Source organism: Sinocyclocheilus anshuiensis, unplaced genomic scaffold (genome assembly GCF_001515605.1).
Source record: "Sinocyclocheilus anshuiensis isolate Anshui unplaced genomic scaffold, SAMN03320099.WGS_v1.1 scaffold180, whole genome shotgun sequence".
NCBI lineage: Eukaryota > Metazoa > Chordata > Actinopteri > Cypriniformes > Cyprinidae > Sinocyclocheilus > Sinocyclocheilus anshuiensis.
The window spans coordinates 653,138-665,769 of record NW_015554093.1 but is presented as its reverse complement, the minus strand read 5'-3'; the positions used below and the strand labels follow the sequence as shown (position 1 = coordinate 665,769).

The 12,632-nt window shown below is 37.2% G+C and overlaps 2 protein-coding genes across 2 annotated transcripts in view; both read left to right on the top strand.

Moving 5' to 3' along the window:
- The window catches only part of LOC107669376 (glutamate receptor 1-like), a 59,899-nt gene extending 58,248 nt beyond the window's left edge, over positions 1 to 1,651 (top strand). Inside the window, exon 16 of the mRNA XM_016461573.1 lies at positions 1,011 to 1,651. Coding sequence (XP_016317059.1) covers positions 1,011 to 1,169 — 159 coding nt within the window. The 3' untranslated portion in view covers positions 1,170 to 1,651. The remainder of the gene's footprint in view (positions 1 to 1,010) is intronic.
- A 7,524-nt stretch (positions 1,652 to 9,175) lies between these two features.
- LOC107669324 (magnesium transporter NIPA2-like) overlaps positions 9,176 to 12,632 on the top strand; it is a 9,600-nt gene continuing 6,143 nt past the window's right edge. The window contains exons 1-4 of the mRNA XM_016461493.1: positions 9,176 to 9,333; positions 10,037 to 10,300; positions 10,603 to 10,659; positions 10,743 to 10,833. Coding sequence (XP_016316979.1) covers positions 9,294 to 9,333; positions 10,037 to 10,300; positions 10,603 to 10,659; positions 10,743 to 10,833 — 452 coding nt within the window. The 5' untranslated portion in view covers positions 9,176 to 9,293. The remainder of the gene's footprint in view (positions 9,334 to 10,036; positions 10,301 to 10,602; positions 10,660 to 10,742; positions 10,834 to 12,632) is intronic.

The window sequence follows — 12,632 nt, the reverse complement described above, 5'->3', positions numbered from 1 at the left end:
TTCCTCCAGTGGAAAAAGTCCATCCCATTGTCCTCCCACTTCAAAATATATTTGTTTAGAACTGTTTTTGCATGTAAATGGTGCTTGTTCTGTGCATATTTCTCTCCTGATTCAGACGGGATGAATTTTTCAAAGCAATGGTATGGATATAGGAGTTATTTGAAGTTAAAAACGCCTTGATGGATTTCTTTATTATAAACACAGCTTTTTTTGCTTGACAAGACACTAATTGATGGACTTGAGTTATGTTGATTACTTGTGGATTATTGTGATGTTTTTATGAGCTGTTCGAACTCTCATTCAGACGGCACTCATTTGCTGCAGAGGATCCACTGGTGAGCAAGTAATGTAATGTTAAATTTCTCCAAATCTGTTCCGACGAAAAAACAAACAAACTCATTTACATCTTGGATGTCCTGAGGGTAAGTACATTTTTAGCAAATTCGCATTTTTTGGGTAAAGTATTTCTTTGAGTGTTATACTGCTACGTATTTTCACCATGTATTTTGTATCACAACATCTTCTTCAGCTACATGCCACTCTTCTCTCTTCATTCTTCAAGTGTTAAGACATTACAATCACAGAACAGCCACATTTAGAATATCACAGCAACAAATCGTTGTTGCTTGCAGGCCAATTAGTCTGCATCAGCCCGAGCAACATAATCCCCAGCAATCCACTGAAGTGTGCTGGATTTAAATAATTTATTCGTCAAGGATGTACAAGCCAACATCCACATCATTAGCTCCAGTTTCAAGCCTACAGGGTTTCATTATGTAAAATTGCTACATGAGAGAGTGGCTTCAAGTTAGTGTGGCACTGGTCTCATCATTGCTGCACTTGATGGTTGTTATTTTTCACCATTTCTTATCATGGATCATTGCCCGCACTGGCTGGAGCAAATCCTCAGATCAAGTGAAATGTGTTTACGTGTAATTGAGGTCAGAGCTGGTGCGTAGAGTTAGCCGGCTTCAAAACTGCACCGCTTCTTTGTGTTTCTTTTCTCCTAGCAAATCATTGATGCGGCCATGCTCAGCTCCACACTGACTAGGATGGGCAGTGGTGGTGAGAACGGACGCGTGATGGCCCATGACTTCCCCAAAGCGGCACAGACTCTGCCCTGTATGGGCCAGGCAGCCGCCATGGGCCTCAGCACCACTGGGATGTAAACGGCCATCAGCCTCTCCGAGATAAGGGGACATCAGGAGACTGCTGGAAAGAGTGGGAAAAGCAGACACTGCAGCGTACAGCTCACCTGCCATTGAAGTACTGTCAAATGGATTCATGGACACACTCTGGGCTCCAAATCAAATTAGATAAGGAGGGAGGAAAATTACTTTTCTAATATTAAGATGTTTTTTTTTATTTGGAACTTCACCGGTGCAATAAGGAGACCATGCGTGCGGTGTTTTTGTATGAGCATAATTTGACTAAACTGAGAGGTTTTCCTCAATCTCATAAATTACTGACAATTGAACTGCAATGTTTCTTTATTGTCGTTTCCCCCAAATAATTTCCAACTGCACTTATTTTATTATTTTCGTCTGCCTTATTATCTTTGACACACATCTCTGTTCAAGGAACATTTTTGCCCAAAGTATTCTTCAACCATAGCTACATCATTATTTATCAGATAGTTAAAGGAATAGTTCACCCAAAAATGAAAATTTGCTGTCCAACATGTACTGTGAATGAATTTGTTTCTTCATTGGAACAGATCTGGAGAAATTTAGCATTCCATCACTTGCTCACCAATGGACCCTCTGCAGTGAATGGGTGCCGTCATAATGAGAGTTCAAAAAGGTAATGAAATCATCACAGTAATCCACATGATTCCAGTCCATCAATTAATGTCTTGTGAAGTGAAAAGCTGCATTAATTGATGGACTGGAGTCGTGCGGAATACGTTGTGGATGATGGCACCCATTCACTGCAGAGTATCCATTGGTGAGCAAGTGATGCAATGCTAAATTTCTCCAAAGCTATTCCGATGAAGAAACAAACTCATCTACTTCTTGAATGCAATGAGGGTGAGTACATTTTTAGCAAATTTTGGGTGAACTGTTCCTTTAAGGTGAAGTGTGTAATCTCTGAAAAATAATGACCTCTGTCTGCCATTGGTTGGACAAACAAATAGTCAACACTAAACTAAAAAATTGGGTTAGTTATATGCTGTCTAAAAAGTGCTTACTATATAGATGTTGCGTATTAATCTGGTAGAAAAAGTATTTTAAAGGGATATTCCACCCAAAATTGGAAATTTATTCACCCACGTTGTTCCAAACCTGTATGACTTTTTTTTGTGGACTGTAAAAGAAGATATTTTGAAAATTGTCTCTCCTTTGTCCCCCCTTACAAAAATATATTTTTATGTTCCGCAAAAGAAAGAAAACCATACAGGTTTGGTGAGTAAATGATGACAGAATTTTTATGTAATAATAAAAATAAATAATAATAAAAAAAATACACTTCACCTTTAAGAAACAGTTATGAATGGAAGGAATGTTTGTTTGATGTCGTCGAATGAAAAGCAAGGAAGAATGCTACATCAGTGTGTCAGCTTCATTGCACAGTCTACAAATGTCTTCCTTTCCAACCAGTTTGATTGGCAAGCCTCTCCAGGGAAGGTGACTTCTTCCATAGGTTCGGAGAGGCTGATTACCAGTCCTGTCATAGTTTCTGCTGTAGCTCACAGTCTCACTCTTCACTTACGAACACTGGATCAATCACCACTTCCCCGTCCATGCTGCTCGATAGAGTCTGAGAGTTAAAGACGTCAGTCAGAGAGAGAGAAGAGGGGTCGTAGACTACACGTTATTGTTTGCCGTTCATTTTTCTGTTGAAGTAGCTGATGATATGTATAGTACATCATTCCCACACTGAAGCGCTAATGAGGTCAGTGTACACAGATGTGACGGTATCAACAAATTCAAGGGCAGCATGAGCACCCAGGAGACCATCTACTTAAAAGCCCTAAAAGTTCCGTTTGTAATACTGTCATTGTCATAACAGTTGAAATATTGTTGTGTAAACCAATTCCTTGAAAAGTATTTTATGGAAATCTGCCTAAAAGCTGACACACGGACAAACACATAAATCGCTCACGCTGTGAGATTAATAGGGTGGTTTAATAGCCTGACTCTAACATTTGAGAGGAACAAAGCACTGTGGCGATGGCTTGTTTGCTTGTTGCGTCAATCGTTGCTTTATGCTCTAATAAAATTAACCCACTTTTGGATACATAGACAGGAAACAAATTATGATACTCAAACCTTTTGAATTTTAAACTAAGACTAACTTTTTGAATTTCGAGGTGCCACATCAGTGTTTCTGGACGCACTGATTCAAGCACAGAACAGGATGTGTTGTGGTTTATCACAACGGATGAGATGAACTCTAATGGACCTGATCATCAGATATAATGACTATAAACAAGCACAGAGGTAAAACTGAATGTCAATACTCTAAGCACAACATCTTCATACAGCCATTCAAGAAAACTTTCTCTCACCCGTCAGGTTCGGTGTGAGCTTTTCTCTGTTTGTATCCTTCCTCAGTACTTTGCCAGTGGACCTTCAGTGGTTCGTACATCGTCTGTCCTTTTTATTGCCGATTCCATTTATACAAAATAGAGAGAATCAACCATAATATGACGTGGAACATTTGTGCTGAAAAAAACGGTGCGTTGTGGCCTTTGTTTTCCATTCAAATGGCTATTTGTTTCGTTTGTTATATTTGTAATCATTTCTGGTCTTGTATTTAAAGTGAAATTCTGTATTTTAGATTTTTCTTTGGTTGGTTTTGCACTTCTAGTCATAAATAGGGCTGTCAATCGATTAAACATTTTAATCGAATTAATCATGATATACTGATTAATTAGTCAAGTTAATCACATGTATATCCCTATCTGCCGAGAAATAAATGTAAAATTTAATTATTATTTAAAAATACAACATTATTGTGGCATGACAGCTTTAAATATACATTACAAAATGTGATTTATATATTGTCAGTAAGTTGTTTTCTTGTTTCATGTGACTGAACATGAGCACTCACCTAGTCTCATTTGCGATTGATTTGTCAATCTGTCTGAGGAAGTTTTCTGTTACTGTTTTTCAGCATTGTGTTCATTTTATTATTGCTTATTTGTTTTATTTAATCAGTAAAACATCTTATTACATTGACAGCCCTACTTATGAAAAATCTCCTCTTTTTCACATTCACCTCACAAAATACCTTTTAAAAACGGCAGCAAGATGTAACGGCAAGAAATCAACGTGTTGACAAGGAGTATTCAGAAATAAACTTTTTCTTACTGAACGCTTTTTGTTCCCTATCAAAATTTCTGCTTTTTGACGTATGTGTCTATCTATTCTCTTTGTTGCTCTCTGTTCTTAACTAGTTGACATTTGCATTTGTTTTAAGAATGAATGATGCCAGAATCTACAGAGTCAAGTCATCTACCTCTTCTGTTTCTTTTTTCAACGTCATCAGATGAATTCATGTCCACGACTGAGCTGCACTGATACAGAACATCTTGTTTGAGCTCTGTTGGCTCTCAGAGTGCTGTATTGATCTCGATAAATGCCACATTTGTTCTCTTCCTTCTGTTTCCCCCATAGGCCTGGCCTTTCACTCACTCACTTCCAGCAGAGAAATGGCTCATGCTCAAGACATAGAAAGTGCCAGAGGCTTTCGTGCATTTGCAAAGTGTTCAGAAATTCAGCACTATCTGAACTCGGTTAATTGTGTGCCTACAGGTATTCATTCATCTCTGAGAGCTGAAGCTGAGAAGTTTTGTATTTAGGGTTATATTGAGGTGCCTAAATGTAAGACCCAGCTTGAATTGCAGTACTGTTTGGTGACGTTAAAGGGGTAGTTCATCCAAAAATGAAAATTCTGTCATCATTTACTCACCTTCAAGTTGTTTCAAACCTGTATGAGTTTCTTTCTTCCGTTGAACACAAAAGAAGATATTTTGAAGTATGCTGGTAACAAATGCTGAAAGCCATTGACTCCCATAGTATGGAAAAAATACTATGGAAGTCAAAGGCTATCACCAATTGTTTGGTTACCAGCATTCTTATGTTTGTCAAAAAGCTTGTGAATGCTGAGAGCTACATGACATGCCCGAGACAATGCTTAATTTATACTGAGCACATTCTGCAGCCGAGTGAATCACTGTTTGCTAAAAAAGAAAAGATCCTGAGAGATTAGTAAAAATGTTTGATCTCTTTTAAAATAACTGTCACCTATTTTCCTTCTTGTTCGTCCATTAAAATATATATATATATATAAATAAATAAATTTATTTTAAATATCATATTGAATAAATACAAATATAATAAATAAATTACAATTCTACAGAGATAAAAATGGCAAGAGGAAGTACCTTAGATAAACCCCAGATATATATTAAAACTAAAAGTTTTGTTTATTATTATTTGATTGCCAAATGCAATATTGTCATTGTATGGTTATATAAGATTGCATATTTTTATGAAAAAGGCCATTGATTTATTATTAACAATTATTATCTGAAATGCAGGTAATTAGTGTAAAACTTATTGCAACATTTCATGGTTTAAAAGCCATTTTAAATGTCTGTATCTGTTACGTCCCTTTTGTTCTACTTCTGTGTTTTCTTTTGTTTGGGACGTGTTTGTGTGTGTCTTCTGTCCAGGAAGAAGCTGATTGGTTCCTGCAGTCTAATTGATGCCACGCCCTGACTGGTCAGCTGACTCCTTGCTGCCTATAAGAGACTCCGTCATCACTTCCTACTTCAGCTTTTGTGCTCTCTTGCTGTGTTTGCTCTGCCTTGACTCTGCTAGTTAGTTACATGTGTTCGTAGGACTGAGAATTTCTGTATGTATTCAATCGAGTGTTCGCTGGTGAGAGATTGTTTGTTGTTTGTTAGTTTGCTTTGCCCATTTATTCTTACTACTGACTTCCGCCTGTTCTTTGACTATGATTCTGGATTGCCCCTGTTCGGATCTGTTCGCTTATCATTGTAAATAATTGTATATAATAATATTCTGGGGAGGTAGGGAGACCGACGCCATTTTTGTTGGAACCTTGTTTTTTTTTTAATTGTTTTTGGATAGGAAGTTAGGGAAGTAATTGTATTTTATTTTGTGAACTAGGGAATTTAGAGGTTTGTATATTAGTTGTTTTCTGTTTGTTATTTTGGCCTTGCTGTCTCCTGAAGCTAAAATTCCCCCTCTTGTACTGTAAAATCATTGTTTAATTAAAATACTGTTAATTTGTTTTCCAAAACTCCTCCGAGTCCTCGTACTCCTTCATGTTGCGCCTTCACCCTAGACAGGGCGTAACAGTATCACAAAGGTCACAACACCAAAGTCAGATCTGTTTTAAGCCAGACTGACACCTCACCCAGAACTTCATCATTCTGTAAGCAAAAAACTCCATTTTTTTTCCAGTTCTCCTAAAACAGTTGCCATGCCAACCCAAGCAATTCAATTCCTTAACTTGGGAAAGAGCTTCATTGTTACCAACTTCTGTCTGCAAGCTGTTTTTCACATCATTTACTTCTCCCGCTTTCATATTCAAACAAGCAGATTGCCTTCGAAATGTTTTATTGGGAGCTAAGTGGAAATAAAAATATGAATACTAATATCAGAGTGTCCAGTGTGTTCACTAATAATCACTCTGGATGCACTGCATTTTAAGAGAAAAGACTTAATCATAACATCTAACACAAGAGCTGCATGCGATTCACAAGCAAAAAGGCAAGAGGGGGTTTATATATGCATAATAAAGTCACCTACAGACATCAGACCTTCAATGGATGACATGCACGCTGAGGTCTGATATCAATGACAATCATAATGACCATAATTTGGCTAGTGCCCTTGTCATTAATGTTAATTCGTGCTAATTGGCATTGCCATCTGACCTGCCAATAATAACCTCCATCCAGTGCTGTTCTGTTATTGAAATGATGTTTACTACCTATCTGTCCTATAAAAGAGTAGCTGTGCTGGGGAACAACATCATCTCTCTGTGTGGCTGTATGAATTGTTTTTCAGAGCTTGTGTGGGAGGCTGCAAGCAAGAGTTGTGCTCCGTTTTGAATGATCATGGTAATTAGTGCAACGCACACACTGAACAAAAGCCATCTTGAAACTAGAACATGCAGACAAATTAAAGCAGTGTATTGCTACGAGTGACATGTTTTTTTCCACTCTCATCTCTCTTTCAGTTGGCTAATATGACATTTGCATGAGCATGGGCAGGATGGGAAAGGTATGTTGAGACAACACGGGCATCTCTATATCACATGATTTCGTTGTTTGTTGAAGACAGAAAGGAGAAATAAAATGACAGGTTTATAGGCTCAAGCAACTATCATTTGGAGTATTGATGTGATTTACGAAGAATGAAACTGAAATGTGTTGACCCTTTTAACACTAACAACATGAACATGGTTTATTTAACCCTCTTTAGCCCCTGTCTGGATTCTAATTCATTTATAATGTCTATTAGCACCTTCTTTTTATCCATATAATCACATTGGAGATTTTGTTTAGATAGACCGGCAGAGCAAAACAAAAGTCCTATTCCACCCTGTGTGACTTTCAAAATGGTTAGCGAAAAGGAAATCTCTAAACAATAAGCCAACTTTATCACCTGGTTTGACTTCAGATGATTTTAGAATTGTCCTGTAATATTTAGTCCTCTTTTTTGGGTGTTTGATTGATTGATTGATTTTCTAACTTTTATTTATTTATTGCATTTTGCAACTGAACAACTTTTTATTTAATGCCTGCAAGATTAATTTAACTTAATGTTTGAATCAGTGTTATATATATATATATATATATATAAGAGATCCTGTGAAATCAGCCCAAAATGTAAAAACAGCTACTTCTGATTTGCTGCTTCAGTCTTTTGTGATCTGTCACCTCTCTATTCATTCATGTCCCTCATTTCAAATAGATAAATACTTTTTGTTTGTTTGTAGGCCTATGTATTTGCATTTTGCAACTGGGCAACAATTTTATTTTATTTATTTATTTATTTTTTCAACTGCAAGATTTATGTAAACTAATATTTAACCCTGCATTTGCACACTCAATAATCATCTTATGAAATTCAGTGGAAGTTGTGGTTATGCAGCTAGTGTCAAGGGAGCTTTGTGTGACTGAGCACACTTGCTCTAGGTTACCAGTCTCCAGGCAGTCTGCAATGGCCCCATGTTGCTCTATTTAAAAACTGATTTTGACACACTTGAGCGCAACAGAACAACTGCTTACGAATCTTGTTCTTTACAGGTTGTGGTATTGAAATGTTGAGGTGACAAAGAATGATCAGACTAATTTGCATATGCAACAACTGATGTGTCTCAATGTTCTCCTTTCTCATAAGAGAATCAAGCACATCATGATCCTTCTCCAAGTGGATTGGAGAACATAGCTGCAAAACAACAAACAAAAACATATCGAATAGCACTGAGAGAGATAACATTTTAATGAGCTCAAGCCCATGCAGTGATCAAAATATAGTAAGCCAGCCCGCTAAACTGTCTGTTTAAACAACTCTTTACAGCCAATATAAGCATGTATTTCGTTTTCATCTCTGCTCAAACCCGTTATAACCCGTTATTCTGGTTCTTCAGCTTTCTGGAGAAACTTGTCAGCCAATACTATCACCAAAGCAGTATCAAGTATCTGCTGCTCTGAGATTACAGTACAAACGAGCAAATAACAAGTATTTAATAGGACATAAGTAAATATATGAATTATGTTTACAACAACATTGAGATGAAAGTTTAAACAAACAAATTTGAGAAAATAATAGTTCATGTTGTAAAAAGTATTTTTAAAGGCAGCTCGTGACAGTAACCACGTCCTGCCCCGCTCAATCAATATAAATGTCATGTTTGAATAGGAAGTTTCACGTGTGTTTGAGTTCTGCATATTGTATTACGAGGAAGGCCATTACTGTATCCCTGTTGTCAACTGCTGGCTCGTTACTCCGCGTGCCCGTGTCAACGAGACGCTGCTCGTGCGTGGCAGTCGATAGCCGACCTGCTTTGCTCGTGGCCGTGTTTACGTGCGCGCTCATCTCAGGTATCTGTGGTTCTTTAGTGCTATGAAGTTACGCGCGCGGGAGGAACCGATGCAGAACGTGTATTCTGGCATATTCAAATGAACCGAGGCGAACTCCGAAAGAGATGTTTATCTCGTAGTTTATTCTGATACAAAAGAATTTGTTTTTAAATGGCTTCATTTCGGTAAATTTTAACCCGTCGTTTATAGTGTGGGCGAAACAATGAAAGACATACACCTGCCATCCGATTCATGTATCAATGGTAAGAGCGTTTGTTGTCTTATTTAACGACTATCGTCAGTAAGAGCCTAACTTAAATTGCGATATGATTTTATTATGTGTTTTTGTGCATGTAATGTGAAAACTGCTTTTGGTAGGGTGATACTTGAGGTTTAAATGACGTTTTTTTGTAATAGTTGCATATTTGAGTAGTTATTAGTTTCGACTCATCAATGTGTTGTCCTTTGGAAAGGATACGAATGACATCTTGTTTATTAACACATGATAACATTATATTTGTTTAAAGGACAAACATTCCTTATTGTATGATATCAGCCTTTCAGTCAATGATTGGCCATACCTTTGGTTCCACTGTTCCCTATAAAAACACTATGTATGATTTATAAATTATATTAAAATATAAATTATATTAAAATGTTGAAGAAAAAGTAACAAAATGGCAGCCTATAGTGGAGTGCATTGCCCTTTCTTGCCATGCTGTCAGAGATGAAATACTGTTTTAGTAATGATGATTTAGCTGTTTCATGTCATTAAAAGGGATTTTTAAAAAACGTTTTTATAAAAAGTATTAATAAGCTGCTGTGAAAATTAACTAATCAATTTTTCTGGGTGGCATTTTTTTTGGTTTGAACAATTTTGTTGGGCATTTTACTCCCAACAAAAACTGTTTTGGCAATTTAACCTATTGTTGTAACATGTAGTTCTTCTTTTTTTCTTGTGATCAGGTTCAGTAATAAGGATCTTCTGTCCCACATCCGCCTCTGTTTGTGTGTTTGACGCGGGTGTTGACAACACGTCTTTTAGTGTAGACAACGCCAATATAAACTCTACAGTCAACACAGCAGCTCTCACCATCGACAAATGGAGCAACTACAATTTCTGGATGGGCTTGTCGCTGGCCGTGCTCTCAGCTTTCCTCATAGGAGGAAGCATTATCCTGAAAAAGAAGGCGTTGCTGCGTTTGGCCAGTATTGGGGAAACAAGAGCAGGTAAGGCAATTTACATCAGTATTTACATAATACAAAAACGTCAAAAGTGCCATCAAATTCTGATGCAATAAACCTTGCATGGTGTTTATACTTTAATATTCAGAATGTTGAGTTACTGGTTTTGTTTTTGAGGGTATTTGGATTTAATGCTAATTATTTTACTCGACTGAAGAACAATTGTGAAATTGGTTGAAACTGGTTCCTTCTTTGTTTGTGCTTAGCTAAATAATGACAGAATCACCAGCAGGCTCTGTTTTGTGTTCTTTAACAAACTGCATATGTGAAAATGCTTGCCCGTTTAGCTGAGGGAGGTCATGGGTACCTTAAGGACTGGCTGTGGTGGGGAGGCCTTTTGACAAGTAAGTGCAATGCAAAGCATCTGTCAGTCATCTTCCTTTGATGACTCCAACAAACTTAGATAACATCCTGCATTATTTCTCAGTGGGTGGAGGTGAAGCGGCAAACTTCACAGCATACATGTTTGCTCCAGCCACAGTGGTGACCCCTTTAGGAGCTCTCAGTGTTCTTATCAGGTAACGGCACCACCCTTATTTACCCTCGCCAACGGTTTGTTCCACATAATGCTGTGTAAACTTTACAAGCCTGTGAGTGCGAGGACTAGTATATTTTGAAATATATATGACTGTAATGTTAAACAACCTGAATTGCAATATGTTTTACGCAATTAAAGCACATTTGACTGAGCTGTCGGGCCCAGGTAAGACCCCATAATGCTACAGTATGTTAATTAATTGTAATTTGTATACAGTTTAGGACTAAAATAATATAGATTGATATTTTCATCAAAATATTGCTTTTATGTAGTTGTGTACACTATTTGTGTAGTTTGTAAACTAGTTTTTTTATATTTTTGAAAGAAGTCTCTTATCCTCACCAAGGCTGAGTATTTTATTTGATAAAAAATACAGTAAAAACAGTAATATTGTGAAATACTATTGCAATTTCTGTTGCTTAATATTGTAGTCAAAATCATGATTTTTTTCTATAAATCTTTTGTAACATTGTAAATATCTTTACCCTCACTTTTGATCAATTTAACACATCCTTGCTTGATAAAAGTATTAATTTCTTAAAAAGTACTCACTGACCCTTTTGAACCATGCCGGGGCGGATTTAGTGATTTGGGGGCCCCAGGCAAAATACAGGAATGGGGCCCTATACAATTTCACACATTTACAACCTTGAGGTTCCTTTCACTGTTGCTCGCTGCTGCACGATTGTGTCCCATAGTTGTGTCTAATCTTTTAGATTTTTCGTGTACATGTTATGAATAAAGGATTTCTTTAATGTTGTAAATCCCTTGTTCACATTTAATTTAACAATAAACATGTCTAATTAATTAAAATCATGAAACGTGTTTAATTTAACCGCAATTTAGGCCTATTAAAAGTTTAACAAAAATTACATTCTTAGGGGCCCCAATTCTGCGCTTTCTTTTTTTTTACATTTAAATTTTTCTGTATTCCATTTTAATGGTTTAATCAAAAACATGAAATCTTTGAAGGACTTCCACATTTACGCTCCGTTTCCAAACAGTTCAAATGACAAATAAATGCATATTCTGTAAGTGCTCCACAAGACATCTGTGATTATATTACTGGATGCTCACGATTGAACAGGAGAATGCACGTTTTAAACAGCTTATTGTACAGGTAAGTTAATCGCCGTTCTAATCTAATGGCTGCTGCACTTTAACGCACACACATTACAGACAGTAGCTGGTACATCGCGCGCACACAGTATCATTCAGCGCGGAAATGTATTGTCAACACTGTTCTGTCATTTCTCAATAAAATAGCGTAGAAACTGAAAAGTTGAAGCATATATTTCTTAATAACTAAATCCCACAGCTTCACTACTAGTAGAGAGACGCTTCCAGGTGGAATTAATTCACACACGCAATCGCTCTCACTAATGCATTCATATGAATGTAATCTTTACTGTGCTACTTTCTGTATCGGATTTAGAACGAGCAGAAATCTGTGAGAAACATAACGACTCAAAGACAAAAGAACTGTTAAAAATGAGCTGTTACAGGAGCAATAGCCATGTGGGCACCGCTGTGTCATATGCCATAGCTGTGCACAAGGTGTTTATCACAGCTCCAGACTTATTTGTTCATTAATGACGTCATCAGCGACTAGTCGACTTCGACTCGACTTTCATCCAAGTGACAACCTCCCGCTCTCTCTCGTGAAGCCAACAAGGAAGTGACTTAAACTGTAATTCATCAACTGGCTGCTAGAGGCTGGCTGCAAAAGGGAGTCAATCCCATAGACTCCCCATGTTAAAATGCCCAACTTTACAGCAG